This window comes from Cricetulus griseus, unplaced genomic scaffold, assembly GCF_003668045.3.
Source record: "Cricetulus griseus strain 17A/GY unplaced genomic scaffold, alternate assembly CriGri-PICRH-1.0 unplaced_scaffold_11, whole genome shotgun sequence".
Taxonomy (NCBI): Eukaryota; Metazoa; Chordata; class Mammalia; order Rodentia; family Cricetidae; genus Cricetulus; species Cricetulus griseus.
Window position 1 is genome coordinate 364,188 of NW_023276820.1, and position 25,127 is coordinate 389,314.

At 38.7% G+C, this 25,127-nt stretch overlaps 3 protein-coding genes across 3 annotated transcripts; 2 read left to right on the forward strand and 1 right to left on the reverse strand.

The window, feature by feature from the left end:
* The first annotated feature begins 429 nt into the window (after nt 1-429).
* On the forward strand, nt 430-1,374 carry LOC118237647 (vomeronasal type-1 receptor 4-like). Its single transcript, XM_027434142.1, has one exon. The coding sequence runs from the start codon at nt 430-432 to the stop codon at nt 1,372-1,374; it is 945 nt and encodes a 314-aa protein (XP_027289943.1).
* Nucleotides 1,375-10,747: 9,373 nt separating this feature from the next.
* Nucleotides 10,748-11,764, forward strand: LOC100757097 (vomeronasal type-1 receptor 4-like). Its single transcript, XM_027434143.1, has one exon. The coding sequence runs from the start codon at nt 10,748-10,750 to the stop codon at nt 11,762-11,764; it is 1,017 nt and encodes a 338-aa protein (XP_027289944.1).
* Nucleotides 11,765-23,401: 11,637 nt separating this feature from the next.
* LOC113838481 (vomeronasal type-1 receptor 4-like) lies at nt 23,402-24,292 on the reverse strand. Its single transcript, XM_027434147.1, has one exon. The coding sequence runs from the start codon at nt 24,290-24,292 to the stop codon at nt 23,402-23,404; it is 891 nt and encodes a 296-aa protein (XP_027289948.1).
* Nucleotides 24,293-25,127: the final 835 nt, after the last annotated feature.

The window sequence follows — 25,127 nt, forward strand, 5'->3', positions numbered from 1 at the left end:
ATTTTAATGTAAATGTGATACACAATGAGAATTGGTAATTTTTTAGTTTGGTACAAATCATTGAAATTCTCTTCATATACAGCATGGTTAGAAAACGCTAGTTTATTATCGCAGTCTTGGACTATGCTTCCTGGTATTGCCTCTTGTACCAATTGCTTCTAACAGGCCAAATAAAATATCCCACAATTTGACATACTCTATGATATGATGAGGGCATATCAGCCATTCACATAGTCATGATCAGGCCTTTAGCCTTCTTAATGTCGATTTCATTGTAAGTTATAATTGATAATATCATAAGCTTGAAGAAATTTTTGTTATGTAGTCTGGTCTGGTTTGGCAATTTTGCCTCTTTGTAGAATTAGGGTTATTAACATTTTCATTCATTTTGACCAGAGAAATGTCTTTGTCCATTATTTAAAGAGAATCATGCCCAATAACAGAATGTATTTCTGGACTCTGACCATCAAAATAATTTTCTTATCACTAACTACAGTAGGAATTCTTGGAAATTTCTCCGTGTTTCAGTACTATCTGGTCTGCTATGGACACTGCAAATTAAAGACGGCAGATTTGATTCACGTGCACCTGATGTCATCCAACACCCTGATCATTCTCTATAAAGGAGTGCCCCACACCATGGCAGCTTTTGGTTTGAAGCAGTTTTTAAATAATTTTGGATGCAGATTAATTTTGTACATTGAAAGAGTTGGCCGCAGTGTGTCCATTGGCATCACCTGCCTCTTGAGTGTCTTCCGGGCCATCACCATCAGTCAGAAGGAATCCTGTTGTAAGGATCAAAAAGTCAAAGCTGCTAAGTACATTGGCTGCACCCTTTCCCTTCTCTGGGTCTCATACATGTTGATACATTTCATTTTCTTTGTGAATCCACTTATCAAAAGGTATAGTAACAATGTGACAAGAAAACAAGATTTTGGATACTGCTCTACTGCAAGGCGGGATAGAATCAATGACTCACTCTATGCAGCATTGGTGGTGTGCCCTGAAATCTGCTTGTCTTTGCTCATGGCCAGGTCTAGCGGCTCCATGATCGTCATTCTGTACAGACACAAGCAGAGGGTTCAGCACATGCGCAGCACCCATGATTCCAGCAAAACCTCCCCTGAGTCCAAAGCCACCCAGAACATCCTGGCGCTGGTGTCTACCATTCTGGCTTTTTATACTGTCTCTGCTATCTTACAAGGCTGTTTGGCTCTTTTGTCTAATCCTAGTTGGTGGCTGGTGAACATCACTCACCTAAGTTCTCTATGTTTTCCTTGTTTTGGACCCTTTGTTCTTATTAATCATTACTCAATGGTTTCAAGACTCAGTTTGGTCTTGATGAGGAATATAAACTCAGTTATTCTTAAATAAATGGTATAGTTATAGAGTATCCACTTCCTTACTCACCCATCTCCCTCACAAATCAGAACAGAAAGTTAAAGAGGGAGTCCCTTGTCTTGTAAATATGAATGCAAATGACATGTGTCAGAGTTTTCTCAGCTGGTTGAATTAGCTGTCCACATTAGACTTTCCCACTGTATGAGGGAGATTTCACTCTTCAACTTTCAGCGTCAAGGCTTCCCTTTGTCCAAATGATGTACAAAAGAGCTAGCAAAAATGTTCTCAATCAAGCTATCCTTCTTCTGGCTTTCATTTGTCCAGGGCATGCTGAGTGTTGGTTACTTCACAGAAATCATATTGGTCATAAAATCCATCTGCAAAGAAAACTAATACAGTGGCTGGCCAGGAAGTTGTGCTTCAGGAGTCCCCTGTCTATTTACAACTGTTCTAGTCTTCAGCAGTACCAGAAAATTTCTTCAATCGTAACTTCCTACATACCCTACTTTCAGATGCTATAGAGACAATCATATTAGCTTGCTCTAAGCTGGTACCAACAGTCTTCACCATCTCCAAACAGAGCACCTCCCGAGACCACGTATTGAAAAACTATTATCCATACCTTTTACCTCATGCAGAAATTGAGTGCAAATAAATGATGGTTTCAATGTCATCTTTATTTTTCTTTGCCAATATTTTTGAGAAATTTTGAATCTCTGTCCATCATGGAGATTAGAATGTAAATTTCTGTTTTATTTTTTGTGTTGTTTTCTGGTTTGACAACAGTGTAATGTGGACTTCATTAATAAAGTTTGGAACATATTTGGCATATAAATTATGGAAATCAGTTTTCAGGGTCCTCAAAACAATAAATAGAGCTGATATATCTCCCAACTTTTACACTCAAAGGAATATATCCAGAAACCTCCATTTATTTCCATAGATATTTCTGCCCATCCATGTTTATTGCTGCTCTAGTTACATGCAAATAGAGCCCACATTTATATCCATGAATATATAAATCTATAATCAATTTTGTGCTTACATATGAAATGGTATACTATTAAAATATTGTTAGACATGAAATCACAAAATTGTAGAAAAATTGATGGCCTTATAATGAATAAGATTAATCCAGGTATTAAAATTCAGAAACAAATCACATGTTCTCTTCCTATAAGGTGTGAACCTGCATATGTGTATAGGTGAGTGCAACTTTACTATCAGGTTTCCAAACGAGACAAGGAAAAATAGTGTTAGGTAATAGTAGGCAAATTAATTCATGAGCTATGGAAGAAGATATCAAGATAATTATTGTTTCTCTTTTCAATTCATCCATTTTTTCATCCTGTGGTAGATAAGGGATTGAAAATGTAATTGGTAGAAACATTATGAAAACATGAACAATGCTCCATGGCGTCATCTTAGCTCTCTGAAGTATATTGATCTAAATTGAAATAAACTGAATTTGGAGCTGGCCAAGTTTTCTTTTCTTTTCTTTTCTCCAGTTTATAGTTAAATTAGAAACAAAATTATTTTACATGTCAATCTCAGTTCCCTCTCCCTCCCTCCTCCCATGCAACCCACTAAATCCCTACCCATCCCATACAATTTCTACTCAGTAGAGAGGGTGAGGTCTTCTATAAGGAGGTTCTTCAGAGTCTGTCATATCCTTTTGCATAGTGCCTAAGCCTGCCCCCTTGTATCTAGACTCGGGGATATCCCTCTCTGTGCAATGGGGTCCCAAAGTCCATTCCTGTGCAATGGATAAGTACTGAGCTACTACAAGAGGCCCCAAAATTTCTGAGGTCTCCTCACTGACACCCACATTCATGGGGCCTGGATCAATCCCATGCTGGTTTCCCAGCTATCAGTCTAGGGACCAGGAACTGCCCCCTTTTCATTCCCCTTTTTCAGGTCAGCATTTTCTTTGGATTTAACCAGCCTGTTCTTGACCCCTTTGCTCATCACTTCTTGTCTACAACTGGATTCCAGTTCATTTCATTATTTAGCTGTGGGTGTCTGCTTCTACTTCCATCAGCTGCTGGGTGAAGGCTCTCGGATGGGATATAAGTCACACATGAATCTCATTATCAGGGGAGGACATTTAAGGTTGCCTCTCCTCTGTTGCTTAGATTGTTAGTTGGTGTCATCCTTGTAGCTCTGTAGACATTTCCCTAGCACCTGATTTCTCTTTAAACCTATAGTATCTCCCTCTATCATGGTATCTCTTATCTTGCTCTTTCTCTATTCTTCCCCCACTCAACCTTCCTGCTCCCTCGTGTCCTCCTCACCCCTGCTCTTCTCCCCTTCTCATTCTCCTGGATCCATCATCCCTCCCACATGGTTCCAATTTGCTCAGGAGATCTTGTCCCTTTCCCCTTCTCAGGGGACCATGTATGTCTCTCTTAGGGTCCTCCTTGTTTCCTAGCTTCCTAGCCATCTGTGGTGGTTTACCCAGTAAAATTTGCTGAGGGAAGCAGAGGTCAATAAGAAATATATATATTTCTTCTCTTATTTACGTATGGTGTTCATATGGCTTTTAAAAATGTAATGTATCATTAAATAGATTGTAGTAACCTATAATAGTCAAAACTTATAGTTGGGTTAGTTAGGTTTCCTAGATATACAGCAATATATTTGAGATGTATAGTTTTCAAACGTTTCAAAGACCTTCAGAATATGGCACTTAAAATGTTTTAGGGTTTTTCATGACAGACACAACTGAGCCTGGCAACACCAATTACTTCTGAGAGGAAGGTAGGCATGGAAGAAACTCCTTATGAATTTTGCCTTCAACGTGGCGAGATGAACCATTTGGGCTCTTGCCTGGATTGTTTGACAGTGTGCTATACAAACTGGACTTGCAGGACCCACAGGAAAGTGACTGGAGAACTTGATGGGACAGTCCTGAAAAGTTCCTGATTCATGGGAACGTCTGCCAGAGAATCTATTGGACAGAGAAAAATGATGTAAAACACAAAGGGCCTTTGACTGAACGGATGCACTAGCATTATAGAGGAAATTCAGGTGACTGTCCAGGCAGGGAGATGTGTCTGTCAGTTTTGAGTTTATTCATTATTATTCTGAGGCCTTTGATGGAGTTGAAGATTATGTACATACTTAGACTCATCCTCACTAAATAAATAATACATAAAATAAAACTGTAAAATAAAATGAAAACTGAAACAATTAAAGAGTAATAGAGGGTATATACTCTAAGATTTAGATTGGAATACAACATTCCGGAAAGAAGTCAAAAACAGGTATTATGCCATATATCAACAGATGACACTCCATGGAATTACAAAATTCCTGCTCAGCACAGCATTCTACCAGTAGAGTGCACAGAGAGCCCCCTGAAATTTGAGAACAACTTTATCAGCTTTCCTTCAGATAAAAAGCTGATAGTCAGTATTTACTAAGCATTGTAGAAACTAAATAACAAGGAAAGAAATTTGCCAAATATAAATGAGTTAATGAAATGATTTTTTAAAACGAGAAATACAAATGGCCAACAAACTTTTATTTTATTTTATAATTATTTGATTTTTCGAGACAAGGTTTCTCTGTGTAGCTTTGGAGCCTATTCTAGCACTTGGTCTGGAGACCACGCTGGCCTGGAACTCACATAGATCTGCCAGCCTCTGCCTGACAAGTGCTGGGGTTAAAGGCATGTGCCACCAATAGCTGGCGCCAATAAACATTTTAACATATACTTTACATGATCCTTGTCATGAAAATGAAAATATTCACTAAAATACTAGCAAGTTGAAACCAAGCACACATCAAAAATATCACTCGCCCCAACCAAGCTGGTTTAATCCCAGAGATGCCAGGTTGGTTCAATGTTTGGAAAATGGTCAATATAATCTACTATATAAACAAACTGAAAGAAAAATAACCACACGATTATCTTGTTAGATGCTGTAGAAGCCTTCAACATAATCCAATACACCTTCATAATAAAGGTCTCAGACAGATCTGGGATGGAGGCCTCAGACCTAAACATAATAAAGCCAATATACAGAGCCAACAACCAATATTAAACTAAATGGAGAAAAACTCATATTGATTCCACTAAAATTGGGAACAGGTCTAGGCTGTCCACTCTCGGCTTATCTATTCCATACAGTACTCAGAGTTCTAGCTGGAGCAATAACACAACAATAGGAGGAGGGCCTGGTCCTGGCCCAACAATGGTTCCAGACTATGTTGACTCCACATGGGGGCCCGTAGCAATGAGGAGGAGTGGACTGGGGCTGTGCTGGGGCAGGTGACAGGGGTGGGAGGAGGCAAGTGGTGTTGGGAGGAGGGGGGGAGGAAGAACTGTGGTTGGAATGTGAAATGAAATAAAAAATTAAAATTAAAAAAGAAAATTAAAATTTAGGTTATTTTATGAACACGTGTCATGTGGAGTGTACAATAAAAAGGAAATGAGAGCTGATAATCAATTCTAGAATTGATTAAAATACATATGCACATATAAAACACTCAGATATTTTAAGTAATAAAGTTTAAAAAAACTTCTAAAAATTAAGTATGTTGGTTTGTAATGGAAGAAGTCAGTCAAGTGTGGAATCCAAAGGACAGAGGGAATTTTCTCACTATCACACGAATCTATGAGAGATTCTAGCACCTTCCACAGGAGACAGAGTCGTCATTCAGGGATCATGAAAACTCAATGCCTCTCCCTAACACCTTATGCCACTGGGTAAATACACAAGGAACTCTAAAATATCTTTGCTAATTAACAACTGGAAATTTTTATATATTGTCTAGTCTTTCACACCTAGTGCTGTCCTTGTCACTGAAGGTGAAATGAAAATTGCAGTTCTGGAGGGAGGTGAGGTCACAGAGTCACAGACCTCTACATCACCCTTGTTCTAACTCTCCTACACTGAGGCTTATTAATGACTCTGGATCTGCTCATTGAACCAACCAACCTGCGGAGCCAAGAAGCCAGGTGAGTACTGTGTATTTCAGTCTGTGTGGTAAAATTAGAAAAAGAGAGAGTCCTGAGTAAGTGTTCATGTCTTGTATGGGATCTTGTTTAGAAACAGATCCATGGACAAGAAAAATGCAAAAGAATAAATTGCATAGCCAAGAGATGAGCTAGACAGATCCAAGTTTTCCTGACCTTGTATCCATTTTGTTTCCTGGTATAATATAGGTTTCTCACTGATTGTGACTGTGAGTAAGAGAAGGATAATTCAGCCCAACTCATTATCTGTTTAAGAGTTTCTAAACTAAGTCAATGTGATAATTCACCTCAACTTCCATGTTGTGTAGATTATATCCTCAGTAATAAGTATTTGAGTTTATTTTGCTATGGTTTTATATCATAGAACACAGTAGGATGAAAATACAAGTCGCACATATTCCAGAGAAGAGCGGGATGTGAGTATGATTGTGGAGTAAAAAGTATTCATATGTGACAGTACATTTATGTTCAATTTAAAGAAACAGTAACTGAATCTCTGGTGAGTGGCATTTGGTACAATGACTGGTTCGAAGCCTCTCCTTCTTGAACTTGGGAAGGGAAAATGGAAGGAAAGTTTCAGTATGAGTGTCAGGCAATTTTATCCAGGGTCAAATGTGTGGAGTTATTTCAGCTGGTTTCAGCATACTGTAATATTAATCAGAACCTGATAGCTGACAACACTCATTGTATATCTTTATTGATACTGGAAGACAGAGCCTTGTTCATGGTCTGCCAAGGTTCTATCCTTTGGCTAAGTCTGCATTAACACTTAGCATGGACACTACTAACACTGGGCAGCATTAAATGCTCACACTGTACAAGATTATAGATTTTACATTCTTCTGATTGCACCATATGATATTACATCCTATTCTCGGTATAAATTCATTATACATCTCATTGTAATAGACTTGTTGATGTAAGAGTTAGAAAATATGTCATAGTGTGTTAAAAATCCTTTAATCACAGAACTTTTCTGGCAGAGAAGGCAGATCTCTGTAAACTTGAGCTCAACATGATCTATGTAGTGAGTTTTGAGACAGTCAGAGCTAGATATTGATGCCCTTTGTTGTAAAATAATAATAAAGAAGAGTGAATAAATGCTGAATTTTACAAGAAATTTTTTAGCAATTTAGTGTCCATCTAAGAATATTATCTAGTAATCACATATTAGTGTTTTCTTTTATATGCTGTACAGATTAATAGTGTTAGTAATTCCTCTGTATACCTTGTATAATCTTTATCCCTGAAATGTTAGAAATAATAGTTTTGGCGGCATCATAAATATCAGGTTCATCCTGTACTTGTGAAACCAAACTGGGAGATGGAACAGTTTTATGTCAGGTCAGACCATGATTAGAAGAATTCCCTCAGAAGCACTGGAATTTGACATTTGCCTAAGAGATAACCCTTTATGTTACATATTTTCTTTATTTTGTCTTAATGTCTGTTTCCCCTGCATGTAAATATGAGCACTGTGAGAATTCAGTGCTTCTAGAGGCCAATAGGTGAATACAGAAGCCCCTGAAATTGGAATTTCAGGCAGATGTAGGGCACCCTGTGGGTGCTGGGGACCAAAACGGGATCCGCTGAAGCAACAGCAGCACATTTTTCCTGCGCATTGAGCCACCTCTCTATTCACACAGAATGAAAACTTTTTGCAGCACGACGCATACAATAGATTACCAAATATATGAACAGAAATGAAACGTGAACACCAACTGCAAAGAAGGGTGCAGAATGTTGCAGATCTCCCATCATGGTTTTGTAAAGCACAGTGAGGCGGCTGTGTTTCTGTAACACTTTTTATGTTCAAGTCTTCCCAATGTTCACGGTGACTCTAAGCAATTTTTGTTTCTGTAACACTTTTTATGTTCCAGTCTTCGCAATATTCACTGTGACTCTAATCAGTTTTTGGATTTAAAGAGTCCCATGTCCGTGTGATCCATAGTTCAGTCCATTACAGTGTAAATATTGGTATTGTCTGGATCATACAGTTTTAACCATTAAAGAAGGTGAAAACCTGAGCTCATGGCAGTGACTCATACATTGTCATTGCTGTTTTCTACTTATACCAACTATATTTAACTCACATAATTATGCTTTCCATTATTCATTTTCCACTTTTTAGAATTTGAGAAAGAATATTTTAATGTGAGAATGCAAGATATCAATGGATCTAACCAGTGTGATCACACTCTACGTTCTGTGCAGAATCTATAACCAGTGTGATCACACTCTACCTTCTGCACAGAATCCTGTAACCAGTGTGATCACACTCTAACTTCTGTGCAGAATCCTACAATTCTAAAGACAAAGGTCCAAGTCCATAATCAGATTTTTCTTAGTGACCTCACTGATGAAGCATGAAAGTAGTTTCACGCTGCAGTTGATTCTGGTACCTGTCTCTTCTGTTTAACATTGCTCTTACTTCCCTACAACAGATGCAGTAAGATCCTAAATACTTGGCAAGCATGTGGAATAGATTCTGCTTGTTCATTGTCATTCAAGGAGTCTCCAACACCACAACAGCTCTTACAATGAGGTATGTTGATAATAATTTAATTTCCTTCCACACATATGTGTCAGTGGCATGAATTTCCTAGAATGTTCCTGGCCTCTCAGCAAGGTAATGATCCAGGGTAGGTAGAATTTTAACAGTTCCCAGGGATGCTGTGTTTTCACTCGTGTTGAATACTGACTGTCTTAAAGTGTTTTATAGCTGCTCTCTGCACTCCAGAAAGATGGTCCAACTCTTTAACAAGGCAAGTGCATACCTCCATTGATGGCAGGGACAAGGGGAGTTGATACTGCCCCACATGAGGTAGATGGCCAGAGTCTCTCAGAATAACCTGCTACCACTCAAACCCAGATTCAGTCCTTGAGTTGGTCCAACCCAACATCTATGGCATCTAGAACCTCATGCTTGAGCTTCTGAAGTGACTTGTCCTCTGCAACAATACTTAGAGTATCTCCAAGACTTGTGGGCCTTCCAAAGAATACCCCAGAGGAATTCCAGTAAGAATCCAGCAATGATGGTTTACCAGAAACCAGAGACTTTAACCAGACCAGTGGCTCAAGGCAATGAACATTTTCTTAAAAATATCTTCTCATAGAGGATCTTTTTAATCCTCTCATGGGTCCCATTACAGTTTTCTAGGCTTGCCACACACTAACTCCCACATTAAAATTTAAAAGCTAAGAAACAACAATGACACAAGGCTTACTGTGATCCTACTCAGTTTGTATTTCCTCACAGAATAGAATACTTTCAATTTTCTGATCTATCCATTCTCTAGGGTATTTCTCCAGTGCACAAATAAGGGAAACTGCTATTATCTGGTACTTCCCAAGGTCACCAGTTTGTTTTAATTCCTTCATATATCAACATAATTACACAAGCTGACTGTCCTTACATGGCTGGATGATGAGTGGAGCAATAGCACCCTTCCTGAGGCTTCTTGGTTCAGCCTGGTACTAATTCACAGCTGCTTCTCCCTATTTATTCAATGGAATCTCACCCTACTTAAGAGTGTTCAGACACATTCTCCTGAGGGAATAGAATAAAACATTGTCTTGAGAGTCTTCTCCCAGTGCACTGATGGGCTATCTGACTCAGTGCCTTTTCTTCTCCCATTTAGAATCCAGAATTCTGATTAGGCCATATTATCCCATAGTTTCAACAGGGATTGAACATTTCTGAATTAGCTTTTATTCTTCAGATGGTGACATCATCCTTACCATTTCAGCTGACATATTTCTGTGGGCTATCATCCCATTGAATGTCCACAGTGCTCTAAGTGTCCTAACCTGAGTGTGCACATATCTGTTTGTGTCTATGTTGTGACTTGCATAAATGGTAGCTCTTAACATAAGATAGGATTTGTTACTTAAACCATCATTTGAACACTTTTTATGCCTTTAGTAAAATTTTCATATGTAACTGTAGAAATATCATGAATGATGTTATGAGTTTTTCATTTATCTGGTTTTAATGTAAATGATATATACAATAAGAATTGGCAATTTTTTAGTTTGGTACAAATCATTGAAATTTTCTTCTTATATACCATGGTTGGTTAGAAAATGCTAGTTTATTATCACAGTCTTGGACTATGGGTCCTGCTATTGCCTCTTATAACAATTTCTTCTTACAGGGCAAATTAAATTTCCCACGATTTGACATATTCTATGATATGAGGAAGGCATACTATCCATTCACATAATCATGATGAGACCTTTAGCCATCTTAGAGTAGATTGCAATGTAAGCAATAATTGACAATATGATAATATATGAGAAATTTTTGTCGTGTAGTCTAGTCCGGTTTTGCGATTTACCCTCTCTGTAGATTTTGGGTTATTAATATATTTCATTTATTTTGAACAGAGAAATGTCTTTGTCCATCATCTAATGAGAAGCATGCCCACTAACAGAATGTATTTGTGGAATCTGACCATCAAAATAATTGTCTTGTCACTAACTACAATAGGAATTCTGGGAAATATCTCTGTGTTTTACTACTATTTAATCTGCTATGGAGACAGCAAATTAAAGACTGTAGATTTGATTCACGTGCACCTGATGGCAGCCAACACCCTGATAATTCTCTCTAAAGGAGTGCCCCACACGATGGCAGCTTTTGGTTTAAAGCAGTTTTTAAATGATTTGGGATGCAGATTAATTTTGTACATTGTAAGAGTTGGCCGAAGTATGTCCATTGGCACCACCTGCCTCTTGAGCGTCTTTCAGGCCGTCACCATCAATCAGAAGGAATCCTGTTGTAAGGATCAAAAAGTCAAAGCTGCTAAGTACATTGGCTGCACCCTTTCCCTTCTCTGGGTCTCATACATATTGATACATTTCATTTTCTTTGTGTATCCAATTATCAAAAGTTATAGTAACAATGTGACAAGTAAACGAGATTTTGGTCACTGCTCTACTGCAGGGCGTGATGGAATCAATGACTCAATCTATGCAGCATTGGTCGTGTGCCCTGAAATCTTCTTTTCATTGCTCATGGGCTGGTCTAGTGGCTCCATGATCGTCATTCTGTACAGACACAAGCAGAGGGTTCAGCACATCCGGAGCACTTGTGTTTCCATCAGAAACTTCCCTGAATCCAGAGCCACCCATAACATTCTGGTCCTTGTGTCTACTTTTCTGGCTTTTTATACTCTCTCTGCTATCTTACAAGGCTGTGTGGCTCTTTTGTCTAATCCTAGTTGGTGGCTGGTAAACATCAGTCACCTCACTTCTCTGTGTTTTCCTTGTTTTGTACCCTTTGTTCTTATGAATCATTACTCCATGCCAAGTCTCAGCTTGGTCTGGATAAGGAATGTGAACACACTCATTCTTAAGTATGTAAATGATATAATTCTTATGGTATCCAGTTGTTTAGTCTCCCATCTCCCTCACAAAGTAAGTACAGAAAGTTAAGTAGGTAGTGCCTTGTCCTTTAACTATTAATGTAGATGGTATGTCTCAGAGTTTTGTCAGCTGGTTGAATTGGCTGTCCACATTAGCCTTTCTCACTGTATAAAGAAGATTTCACTCCTCAACTTTCAGTTTCAAGTCTTCCCTCTGTCCACCTATGTACAAAAGAGTTAGAAAAAATGTTCTCAATCAAGCCATCCTTCTTCTGGCTTTCATTTGTCCAGGGCATGCTGAGTGCTTGGTTACTTCACAAAAATCTAATGGGTCATAAAGTCTATCTGCAAAGAAAGCTAAAACAGTGGCTGGCCTTGAAGTTGTGCTTCAGGAGGCCCCTGACTATTTACAACTATTCTTGTCTTCAGCAGTATCAGAAAACTTCTTCAGCCATAACTTCCTACATACCCTACTTTCAGTTGCTCTAGAGACAATCAGATTGGCTTGCTCTGTAGCTTGCACCAACAGTCTTCAACAACATCTTCAAACAGAGCATCTCCCCAGACCACTTAGTGAAAAACTATTATCAATATCCTTTACCTCATGCAGAAATTGAGTGGAAATAAATGGTGGTTTCAATGTCATCTTTTTTTCTTTGCAAATGTTTTTGATAAAATTTGAATCTGTGTTCATCAGGGAGATTAGAATGTAAATTCCATTTTATTATTTTGATGTTATCTGGTTTGGCAGCAGTGTAATGTGGACTTCATCAATAAAGTTTAGAAAATATTTGATATATACATTATGGAAATCAGTTTTGAGGTTCCTCAAAAAAGTAAATAAAAAAAATAGAGCTGATATATGTCCCATCTTTTACACTCATGGGAATATACCCAGAATACTCCATTTATTTCCACAAAAATTTGTGCCCATCCATGTTTATGGCTGCTCTATTTACATGGAAATTGAGTCCACGTTTATATCCATGAATATATAAATCCATATTTTTGCTTACATATAAAATGGTATACTCATAAACTATTGTGAAACATGAAATAACAAAATTGAAGGAAAATTGATGGGCTTGTAATTAATAATATTAAGCCAGGTCTTACAAACTCAGAAAACAAATCACATGTTCTCTTCCTATAAAGTGCAAATCTGCTTATATGTATAGGTGTGTGTAACTTTACTATCAGGTTTTGAAAGGAGACACAGAAAAATAATGTTAGGCAATGGTAGGGAAATTAACTCATGAGTTATGGAAGAAGATATCAAGATAAATATTTTTTCTATTTTCAACTAAGCCAATTTTCATCCTGTGGTGAATAAGGGCATGAAAATGTAATTGGTGGAAACAATGTAAAACCATGAGCAATCCATGGCTTCTTTGAAGTATATATATCTAAATTGAAATAAATTGAATTTGGTTCCGGCCAAGTGTTCTTTTCTTTTCTCCATTTTTTTAATATTAGAAGCAAAATTGCTTTACATGCTTTACATGTCAATCCCAGTTCCCTCTCCCTCGCCTCCTCCCCTGCCCACCCACTAACCCCTACCCATCCCATACCCTCTATGATCCCCAGAGAGTGTGAGGCCTTCCAAAAGGTGGTCTTCAGAATCTGTCATATCCTTCTGGATAGCACCTAAGCCCTCCACCATGTGTCTAGACTCAGGGTGTATTTCTCCTTGTGAAATGGGCTCCCAAAGTCCATTCCTATGCTATGGATAAGTACTGATCTACTACAAGAGGCCCCATAGATTTCTGAGGCCTCCTCACTGACACCAACATTCATGGGGTCTGGATCAGTACCATGCTCATTTCCCAGATATCAGTCTGGGGACCAAGAGCTCCCCCTTGTTCAGGCCATCTGTTTCTGTGCGTGTCACCAGCCTGGTCTTGACCCCTTTGTTCATCACTCCTTGTCTGCAACTGGATTCCAGTTCAGTTCAAGGTTTTGCTGTGGGGGTCTGCTTCTACTTCTACCAGCTGCTGGATGAAGGCTATACTACGGCATATGAATTAGTCATCAATCTCATCATCAGGAGAGGGCATTTTAAGGTAGCTTCTCCTCTGTTGCTTAGATTGTTAGTTGGTGTCATCATTGTAGCTCTCCAAACATTTTACTAGTGCTTGATTTCTCTTTAAACCTAAAATGTCTCCCTCTAATATATTATCTCTTATCTTTGCTGTCTTCTGTCTCACCCCAGTTCAACCTCCCTGTCCCATCATGTGGTCCTCAAACCTCCTTTTCTGCCATTTTTTCATCCTGTGGTGGATAAGGGCATAAAAATGCAATTGGTAGAAACTGTAAAACTATGACCAAAGCTCGATGGCTTCATCGTAGCTTCTGAAGTATATAAATCTAAAATGAAATAAACTGAATTTGGACCTGGCCAAGTATTCTTTTCTTTTCTCCATCTTTATTTAAATTAGAAACAAAATTGCTAGGGGCTGGAGAGATGGCTCAGAGGTAAGAGGGTCGACTGCCCTTCCAGAGGTCCTGAGTTCAATTCCCATCAACTACGGTGGCTCACAACCATCCATTGTGAGATCTGGTGCCCTCTTCTGGTGTGCAGATATACATGGAAGCAGAATGTTGTATTCATAATAAATGAATAAATAAATAAAATCTTTTAAAAAATAAACAAAATTGCTTTACATGTCAATCCCAATTCCCTCTCCCTCCCTACTCAGCTCCCCCCACTAACTCCTCACCCATCCCATACCCTTTGTGCTCCCTACAGAGGGTGAGGCCTTCCATAGGGGAGTCTTCAGAGCCTGTCATATACTTTTGGATAGCCTGTAAGTCCTCTACTGTGTGTCTAGACTCAGAGGGTATCCCTCTATGTGGAAGGGGCTCCCAAAGTCCATTACTACGCTATAGATAAGTATTGATCTACTACAAGAGGCCTCCTCACTGACACTGACATTCATGGGACATGGATCAGTCCTATGCTGGTTTCCCAGCTATCAGTCTGGGGACCAAGAGCTCTCCATTGTTCAGGTCAGCTTTTTCTGTTGGGTTTCACCAGCCTGGTATGGACCCCTTTGCCCATCAGTCCTCCTTCTCTGCAACTGGATTTCAGTTCAGTTCAGTGTTTAGCTGTGGGTGTCTGCTTTTACTTCCATCAGCTGCTGAATGAAGGTTTTAGGATAGCATGTAAGTCAGTCATCAATCTCATTATCAGGGGAGGGTATTTAAGGTAGCCTCTCCTCTGTTGCTTACATTGTTACTTGGTGTCATCCTTGTAGATCTCTAGACTTTTCCTTCGAGGCTGATTTCTCTTTAAACCTACTATGTCTCCTTCTATTATGGTAGAAACTAGAAAAATATTACAAAGAATCAATGAAACAAAGAGTTGGTTCTTTGAGAAGATCAACAAGATGGATAAACCTCTATGCAAACTAATCAAAAGGCAGAGGGAGCATGCAAATTAACAAATCAGAAATGAAAGCGGGGATATAACAACAGACACTGAGGAAATCCAGACAATCATCAGGTCATACGTTGAAAACCTGTACTCTACAAAATTTGAAAATCTAAAGTAAAGGGACAGTTTTCTGGATAAATGTCACTTATGAAAATTAAACCAAGAACACATAAGCAATTCAAATCGACCTACAACCCCTAATGAAATAGAAGCAGTCATCAAAAGCCTTCCCACCAAAAAAAAGCCCAGGATTGATGGCTTCACTGCAGAATTCTCCCAGAAATTCAATCAAGAGCTAATACCATTACTCCTAAAATTGTTCCACAAAACACAAGCAGCAGGGACATTGCTAAAATCTTTTTATTAGGCTACAATCACTTTGATACCCAAGCCACACAAAGATACAACTAAAATAGGGAACTACAGACCAATATCCCTCATGAACACTGATGCAAAAAATACTCAACAATATATAGGCGAACTGAATCCTAGAACACATCAGAAAAATCATCCACCCTAATCAATTCCACTTGTAGGCATATATAGCCAAAAGAAGCACATTCATACAACAAGGACATCTGTTCAACGATGTTCATAGCAGCACTATTTGTAATAGCCAGAAACTGGAAGCAGCCTAGATGCCCCTCAACTGAAGAATGGATAGAGAAAATGTGGTACATTTACACAATGGAGTACTACTCAGCAGAAAAAAACAGTGGAATCTTGAAATGTGCAGGAAAATGGATGGAACTAGAAGAAACCATTCTGACTGAGGTAACCCAATCACAAAAAGAAAAACATGACATGTACTCACTCATATGTGGATTTTAGACATAGAGGAAAGGATTACCAGCCTACAATCCACACTGCCAGAGAAGCTAGGAAACAAGGAGGGCCCTAAAAGAGACATACATGATCCCCTGGAGAAGGGGAAAAGGTCATCATCCCCTGAGCAAATTGAGAACATGGGAAGAGGGTGGAGGGAGCTATGAGAATGAGAAGGGAAGAAGAGTAAGGTTGCAGAGGTCATGAGAGAGCAGAAAGGTTGAGTCAGGTGTAGATTAGAAGAAAGGATACATGATAGGTTGGGTTTTAGTTGGGGGGGTGGCAGGGGAGGAAGGGAGGGAGAAGGGAACTGGGATTGTCATGTAATTCAATCTTGTTTGTAATTCAAATAAAAAAGTTCAAAAAAGATTGAAAAGCTATTTTTAATAAAATGAGTATTTTACTTTTAAAAATGTGTTAATGAACTGAATATATTTTACTAAGAAATAAGGATTTCCAAAAATGATTTTAAAATGAGTTTACATCCTCTCCATCATGAAATTTAGATTATTTTAGGAACACATGTCCAATGGAGTGGGTCTATCAGAAAGGAATTGGAAGTAGATAATCAGCTTGTTTCTTGGACCCATTGGACACTGCTCCACTGCAGGCTGGGATGAAATGAATGGCTTACTCTATGCAGCATTGGTGGTGTGCCCTGAAGTCCTTTTTTCCTTGCTTATGGCCTGGTCCAGTGGTTCCATGATTGTCATTCCATACACACACAATAAGAGGGTTCAACACATCCATAGCACCCATGGTTCCAGGAGAACCTCCCCTGAGTCCAGAGCCATGCAGAACACCCTGGTCCTGGTATTTATCTTCCTGGCTTTTTACACTCTCTCCTCTATCTTACAAGGCTGCATAGCTCTTTTGCATAATCACAGCTGGTGGCTGGTGAACAACACTCGCCTCACTTCTTTATGTTTTCCCTCTTTTGCAACCTTGGTTCTTATGAATCATTACTCCAGACTACCTAGACTCATTTTGGTTCAGCATAAGGAATATAAGTCACTGATTCTTATTTTGAGTATGAAAATGATATGTTTTGTGTGGTGTGCAGATGTTACTCAGCTATCACTGTCACACAGATGGACTCAAAGATGGAGATCATTTGATTATGTTATTGTATGACCCAAAATATTCTTTCATTTTCCCTTTTACTGAAAAAAGATTATTTTGTTATATAATATATCCTGATTACAGTTTCTCCTCACTCTCCTCCCCACACTTCCTCTCCACCTCCCCTTCCATGCTCACACACTTTCTTACTGTCATTATGAAAGAATAGGTTTCTGAGACATAACAACAATGGGTAACAATACAAAAGATAATTTTAAAAAACTCATTGAGACTGCACAAGTCAAACCAACAAAAGTAAAGGACCCAAGAGAAGGCACAAGAATCAGAGAACCACTCGTTCGTAAACTCAGCTGACTCATAAAAATACTACAGTGACAGCTATGATATAAATGCAGAGGACTAGATGACATCCCGTTCAGTCCCTGTGCTTGTGGCTTCGGTCTCCATGAATTTGTAGAAGGTTTTACTAAATTGATTCAGTGGTCCATGTTCTCTTCGTGTCATTCATCACCCTCTGGCTCTTACCCTCTTTCTGCCTCCTCTACGATGGGCTTGTCTGAGCTCTGAGGGGATGGATTTGATAGAAACATTCAATTTGCTATCCCTGATGTCATAAGTACTTTTTATCACATCAGGATTCTTGCACGAGTGACAGGAGATACAGGGGTAATCCCTCAGCATAATAATGGATACTTACAACAAACTTTCAACCAAGTGCTAGGACCCAAGAATATTATACACAGGACTCATAAGTTTGCTGACCACAACTGGTGATGATTAACCTTCAAAGGCATCCACAATGTTTCTAAATAGTACCAATGATGAGGTATATCATGCAGAACCCAAGTCTTTGAAAGGATTTTCTATTTGGTTCATATCAGTAACAGAACAATTTGGGGAAAGGATCAAACATTAAGGAATATAAATGAGTACAAATAATGAAATTACCTGGAGAATATTGAATAATTGCATGGTGTTTAGTCGAACACATTTGGATTCGGAGGATGCACAGAACAAGGCTATGGAAGAAACAGATGTTTGACAATGGACTTAATACTAGCGAGGTTGCTTCTAAGGAACCTAAACTAATAAAAAACAGACAGTCACTCAAAGAATTTGCAGGGTAGAAAAATAGACTAATTACAGACTATTGAGGTATGATAAGGTGTAATGGATTTGTTAAACTCTCAATGGCAGAAAGATAGTGAATGTAGGATGTGGACAATATTTTCACAATGACTCTGTCAGACCACTGTACCCTTATCTGACCATAGAGAGGTCATGACACTAATAACATTGTCTATGAATTCAGGTCCCACACATGCCAAGCTTTAGACACAGTAATAGCTGTCAATGTAACTAGAGTTTTTCTAGAAGTTGATTTAAGACTTCTTGAAAAATTGTTGGGTCCACTCTTTGGAAATGATCATATATGATGAGACCCATTATTTTGTGTAATTAATGTCCTATAGGCAAGAAGATCTAGCTTCAGAGTGGTGCCCAATTATCCTCTTATGGGTAGAGGAGATGGGTCCTTTGAAAGCTGGCTTTCAAATTCATATCCTCTTTTATTTTAATTACCTATATAATTATGCAAATATAGTGATATATTATCATTGTATAAATATAATATAATATATTAGAAGGTATTAAATATGATAAATATGCTGGTTTCATAATGATTACCACTATATTCATATTTGCAATGTGCTAAATTGATTGTGCTGATGATATAAATGCATTTTTATGTCTGACCACATGCTATAGGATAAAAAAATTCCCTACATGTTTTCTTTATCTACACTAATTAATTTCATGTAGCTGTCCTTGCACATGAGCCTCGTCAGAGTTCCCATCTATGTTGGCATGGCAAGTAGGGCTGTGACTCTTCAGGCCCTGTTTTGAAAATGATAGTCTTGAAAATTCATGAATAAATTTAATACTCGCTCTCGTGGAGAAAAATCCATGCCTGGTACTACACATAGCTTGCTGGTTTAATGACTGTTAAGGCTGTTGGCATAGAAGAGATCCTACTATTTCCACCTTTCCAAACCACTATAATTTAAAACTGCATTCTCTATTTACTCTGAAACCTACAGGTATGAATACATCTCAGCCCTAATCAGCAAACAGCATCAATTTATAACAGATAGAGACCATTAGTACACAACTGGTTAAAATTCACAGAACAACTGACCCTAGGGTCCCCAGACCAAATCTGATGCATCTACAACACAAGCCCTGTAAAGAAGATTCAGAAAAATGTGGACAAAGGTGTGAAAATGTTGTAAAATCTAGAGGACAGGACATCTGCTGAGAGATTATATTTTGCCTATATAACAAGGAAGCAGAGCTTTTTACTTACCTGTGTATATTGTGTATTTAAACCTACATTAAAATACTCATCTAGCAATCATAGAACAGGATATACATAAGTGAGAAAACATATCCTATTTTTCCAAGAAAAATGCATTTTACTGCAAATTTGTTATTTTTGTCCACAACTAAATAAAATTCACACCCAACCCTTCCCCACAATGTATCTTTGATGAAGGTACGCTCTCATGAATGCAGTTATCGCTGTGATGCATGCTTCTCCAATGTTGATACTTCTTTATTGGTAATGATCTGATTGAAAAAAATTGTAACACTTTTAAAGTTTACATCCATCTTTGGTGTTTCCTGGATTAGAAATGAAATTTAAAAAGGGTTGGATTGTACTAACAATAAAATTACAGAACACAATAGGACAAAAAAAAACCCAAAAGATGGTGACTTCCATTCTGATCCCTGCTCTTTGCTTGAGGAGAGTGTGGGCTCTGCTTGGGCCCCACATCCCACCTTCCCTGCCTCCTTGGATCTTTCTGGGCCTGAACCTCTCATAGAGTCCACTTGCCATGGCTGGAAGGACCACACCTCACTCTTGTCCCCTCTCCACCCTCTGCCCTCTGCTTGAGGTGAGTGTGGGCTCTGCTCAGGCCCCAACTACCACCATCCCCCCTCCTTGAATATTCCTGTGCCTGCTCCTCTAATAAATTCCAGAAATTCCATATATTGACAGTTTGCTACTTTAACTCCTGCCAGCTTGTTCCAAGAATTTATGTGAACAAATATTGCTGCTGGATCCTGCCTGTTCCATTTATACCTCCAACTAATGTACATCCTACCTTATTATATTTGTGTCCCTACCACATTTTATTCTTCTTCCTAAGTTCCTGTTAAAGGAGCCACCTGTAAGCTCCAGTGCTTATTTGCTAAACTAGAGTCTCCTGATATGATGATTACTACAAAGTTCCACAATCATTCAAAATGCTGACATTAAAATATTCTGGAGGGCCTCAAAATATGATGTATCAGTCTCCCCAAATTTAGGGGTCATCATACAGTAGATGTAGAAAGAGTATTGGAAGCTTCTGAGACATAACAGCAATGCATAACAAGATAAAAATAGTTTTATTTAAATATCTCATTGAGACTGCACAAGGCAAACCAACAAAAGTAAATGTCCCAAGAGAAGGCACAAGAATCAGAGACCCCCTCATTCATAAACTCAGCAGTCATACAAATGCTAAAGCGACAGCTAGAATATATATATATATATATGCAGAGGACTAGATGAAAAGTGCTTGCAGCTTCTGTCTCCCTGAGTTCATAGGAGATTTGTTCACTTGATTCAGAGAGCCTTGTTCTCTTGGTGTCATTCATCCCCCTGGGTCTTACCCTCAAACTACCTCAGCTCTGATGGGCTTGTCCAAGCTCTTGGGGTATGGATTTGATAGACCATTGAATTTGGCTTTCCTGATGCCATAAATACTTTTAACATACCCAGCATCCTTGCATGAAATAACAAGAAATACAGGGATATTTCCTCAGCGTAATAAATGATAATTAATACAAACCTACAACTAAGGGTTAGGACCAAAGATTTTCTTTTGCTTTTTGTTTTTTGGGTTTTTTTTTTGTTTTTGTTTTTGAGATAGGGTTTCTCTGTGTATCTTTGGAGCCTATCCTGGCACTTGCTCTGTAGACCAGGCTGGCCTCAAACTCACAGAGTTCTGCATGCCTCTGCCTCCTGAGTGCTGGGATTAAAGGCGTGCATCACCAACACCTGGCTCAGGACCAAATATTTTATACATAGGACTCACAGGCTTGCTGACTGCTACTGGTTTTCTTTATCCTTCAAAAGTGTCCACGATTTTTCTACATAATACCAATGTTGGGGTATATCCTGCAAAACCAAAGTCTTTGAAAGCATTTTCTATTTGATTCTTATCAGTAACAGAACAGGTTGGGGGAGGATAAAACACGAGGGAAGATAAATGAGTGCACAAAATAAAGTTAACTGGGGAATATTGGTCAGTGGCATATCTGAGTAGGAAAAAGGTGCTCCCCCAAACCACTAAGACCCTAGGTGTCAAAGACAAATGTGAGTGTCACAGAGGAGATGCAAATGCCTGAAACTTGAGGGGCAAAGCACTTGGAGCCAAACAAACAGAGGACGTGGTGTGTAGTCAAACATGTTTGGATTTGGAGGATGCACAAGAGGAGGGAAGACACAGATGATTGACAATGGACTCAATACTACAGAGGTCACTGCTAAGGAGCCTAAACTAATAAAAACAGTCACTCAAAGAGTTTTCAGTGTAGAAAATGGACTAATTAGAGACTATTGAGGTACGAGGAATTGCATTTCTGAAACTTTCAGTGGTAGGAAGATAGTGGGTGTAGGATATAGACAATGTTTTCATAATGATCCCTGTAAGACCTGTGTACCCTTATCTATGTAGAACATAGATAGTGTTCTACAATACAACCCACACACCATGCCTCAGAGAGCACATGACACTAATAACATTTACTATGAAATCATGTTCCATACATGCTGAGGTTTAGACACAGTAAGAGCTGTCAAGCTAACTAGATGTCTTCTAGAAGTTGATTTAGACCTTGTAACACATTGACAGATCCTGTCCTTGTGAGGGATCATATGTGATGAGACTCATTATTTTGTGTAATTAATATGCTATGGGAAAGAGGATGTAACATCAAAACGGTGCCCAATTCTCCTTTTCTGTGCATTAGAGATGACTCCTCCCTAATCCCCTAGCAGTCTTTCAAATTTGTAGCCTCTTTTATTTCAACTAGCTATTTAATTATGCAAATTTAATAATTTAATTGTATAAATATAGTACATAATAACAGGCATCAAATATGCTATATTTTGTAATAATTACCACTATATTCGTATTTGTAATGTGCTAAATTCCTTGTGCTAATGATATATATGTATTTTTAGGTCTGACCACAGGGTATAGGGTAACAAATCCCTAGGGAAGACTGATGTCGCCTTTATCTACACTCATTAATTACATGTAGCTGTCCGTCCAGATTTCCCATCCATGTGGTCATCGCAAGCAGGGCTGTGACTCTTCAGGCCTTGTTTTAAAATCATAATCTTGAAAATTCATGAATAAATTTAAGACTGGCTCAAGTGGAGAAAATCCATGCCTGTCACTATACATAGCTTACATGTTTAATGTCTGATAAGGCTGTTGACATAGAAGAGATCCTACTATTTCCACCTTTCTAAACCACTATAATTTAAAACTGCATTCTCTATTTATTCTGAAATCCACAGGTAAGAATAGGTCTCTAATCAGCAAACAGCTTCAATTCATAACAGATAAAGAGCATTACAGTAGTACTCAGCTGGTCAAAATTAACAGAACAATTGGCACTAAGGTGCCCAGCCCTGATTTGATGTATCTACAACACAAGTCCTGTAACTAATATTCAGAAAAAGGTGACAAAGGTCTGAAAATGTTGTAAAGTCCAGCAGACAGGACATCTGCTGAGAGATTACATCTTGTTTACTTAACCAGGAAGCAGAGCTTATAGTACCCTTCTACCTACCAGTGTATATCTTGTATTTACTCCCACATTTAAATACTTATCTAGCAGTCATAGAGCAGAATATACATAGGTGAGGAAGCATGTTATTTTTCCAAGCAACATGCATTTTACTGAAAATTTATTTTTTTTCTCCACAACTAAATAAAATTCACACACAAGCCCCCCCAAGATGCATCATTGATTAAGGTGCACTCTCATAATGAAAGCCCGAAATGGTTATGATGCAAACATCTCCAATGTTGATACTTCATTACTGACAATGATCTGATTGAAAAAATATTGTACCAGTTTTAAAGTTTACATCCGTACTTAGGAATTTTCCAGATTAGAGATGAAATGTAAGTAAGTAAGTAATGATAAAATGATAGAACACAATAGAACAAAAACAATAGAAAGAGGGCAGGCTATAAATGTTAGGGCTCTCTGACGTGTAACATATGTTGTTTGTTATTAGCAGAGCCTGGTAACTAGGGTGTAGTGTTTGATGAGAAGAAAGGGACACAATGCTGGAAAGCAAGCAGCTGTGGCTACACTGGCATGGACCAGCCACCTACAGGTTCCGTTTACAAAAGTTAAGCACATGGTTAAGATGCCAGATGTTGAATAAAAGAGCACAAAACTGCTGACTAGGACAAGGATGGTTTGGGTGGCTCTGGTCTCGGGAGATGATTTGGGACACAGAACTCTATGCATGTATTGGACCCTCTGCTTGTGCTTCAGCAGGACAAGCACCATGGAACCACTGGCCCATATCATGAGAACCAAACACATGACATCAGAGGAGCCCAATAAGATAACATATAAGGCATACGTTAGATTGTGAGGTTTGGCCACAGCACAGTATAGCAAATCACGGAAATCAGTGCAGTTTTTTCCATACCCCAGGTCTGTCACTAACACAGGAATGAAGGCATTTAACACCATTTGCAGGGGCCAACACATGTTGACAGAAGGTCCAATGACATTGTAGGCTCTTGCTTTGAAGTGTTTGTACTTGGCATTCCTTGGGGTGATCATGATGGCTTGGAAGAAACTTAAGAGGGCTGTGGACCCAAGGGATACTCCTCTGGCAACTCTATGAAAGTAAAAGACAAGTTTACATGCAATGGAATCTAAAAAATATGTCCAACCAAAAGCAGCCATTGTCTGAGGGATTCCTTTACAGAGCAGAACCATGAAGTTAGCACAGGTCAGCCTTTTGACAATAAGGTCTGTAGGCCTGGCTTTGATCCCAGAGAATTCATTGATGATGAAACAGCAAAGCAAGGCTGAGTTCCCCATCATTCCCAGTGTAGTCTGGGACACAAAGACAATCCCCATGGCCAGGTCTGTTGATATCATTCTGTTTAATTTGTGTGATTATTACTTAATGTGAGACCCAGACATCTCTAGATAGATATGAAGAAGTACTGTCTTCATGCCATGTTAAATATTGTGTTTCTCAGCAACCAGAACATTTCATTGTTGAGGCATTAGAAACTGTGTCCTTTTCATAAGAAGATTCCTGAGTTTGATAGCAGGTTGATTGTGGTGGTATGTCAAATCTATAGGGTCCTTCATTTTGAGTTGGCATATTGCACAGTGCCTCATAATCAATATTTCCTTTAAATTTGTTGCTACCTTGCATCCAAGGTTCCATTTGTGAGACTGTTAAGACAATTAATCATACTTTAGTAAGAGATAAATACAGACAGACAGACACAAACACAGAGAGACTCAGTGGGAGAGAGAGTGTGTGTGTTAGAAGACCTTCATTGGATGTTTGTCTCCCCTTTAACTACGTAAGCCTGGAAACTGCCAAGCTAGAAGTCAGTTACCTTTACACACTAAGCCATCCCAGATTCCCCAGATTCTACCAATGGCAAAAGAAAGGCCTAGGCCCTACCCCAAAGGATATGATAGAGTCTGAAGACCCCCATGGAAGACCTCACCCTCCCTGGGGAGGAGAAAGGGTATGGGATAGGTAGGGTGTTAGTGGGGGGGCAAGGGAGGAGGGAAGGGAGAGGGAACTGTGATTGACATGTTGTTTCCAATTTAAGTAAAAAATGGAAAAAGAAAGATATAGCAGGATTGAAAACATATAGAGCAAATGGTATAGTAATCATCAGAATGCATGCAACACTTTTTCATTAAAATATATCCTGTTATCAAAGAAAAACTAATCATATTAAAATCG

Excerpts from the sequence above, each read along its gene's own strand:
- LOC118237647 (XM_027434142.1), top strand. The coding sequence starts at position 430 with ATGCCCAATAACAGAATGTATTTCTGGACTCTGACCATCAAAATAATT.
- LOC100757097 (XM_027434143.1), top strand. The coding sequence starts at position 10,748 with ATGCCCACTAACAGAATGTATTTGTGGAATCTGACCATCAAAATAATT.
- LOC113838481 (XM_027434147.1), bottom strand. The coding sequence starts at position 24,292 with ATGATATCAACAGACCTGGCCATGGGGATTGTCTTTGTGTCCCAGACT.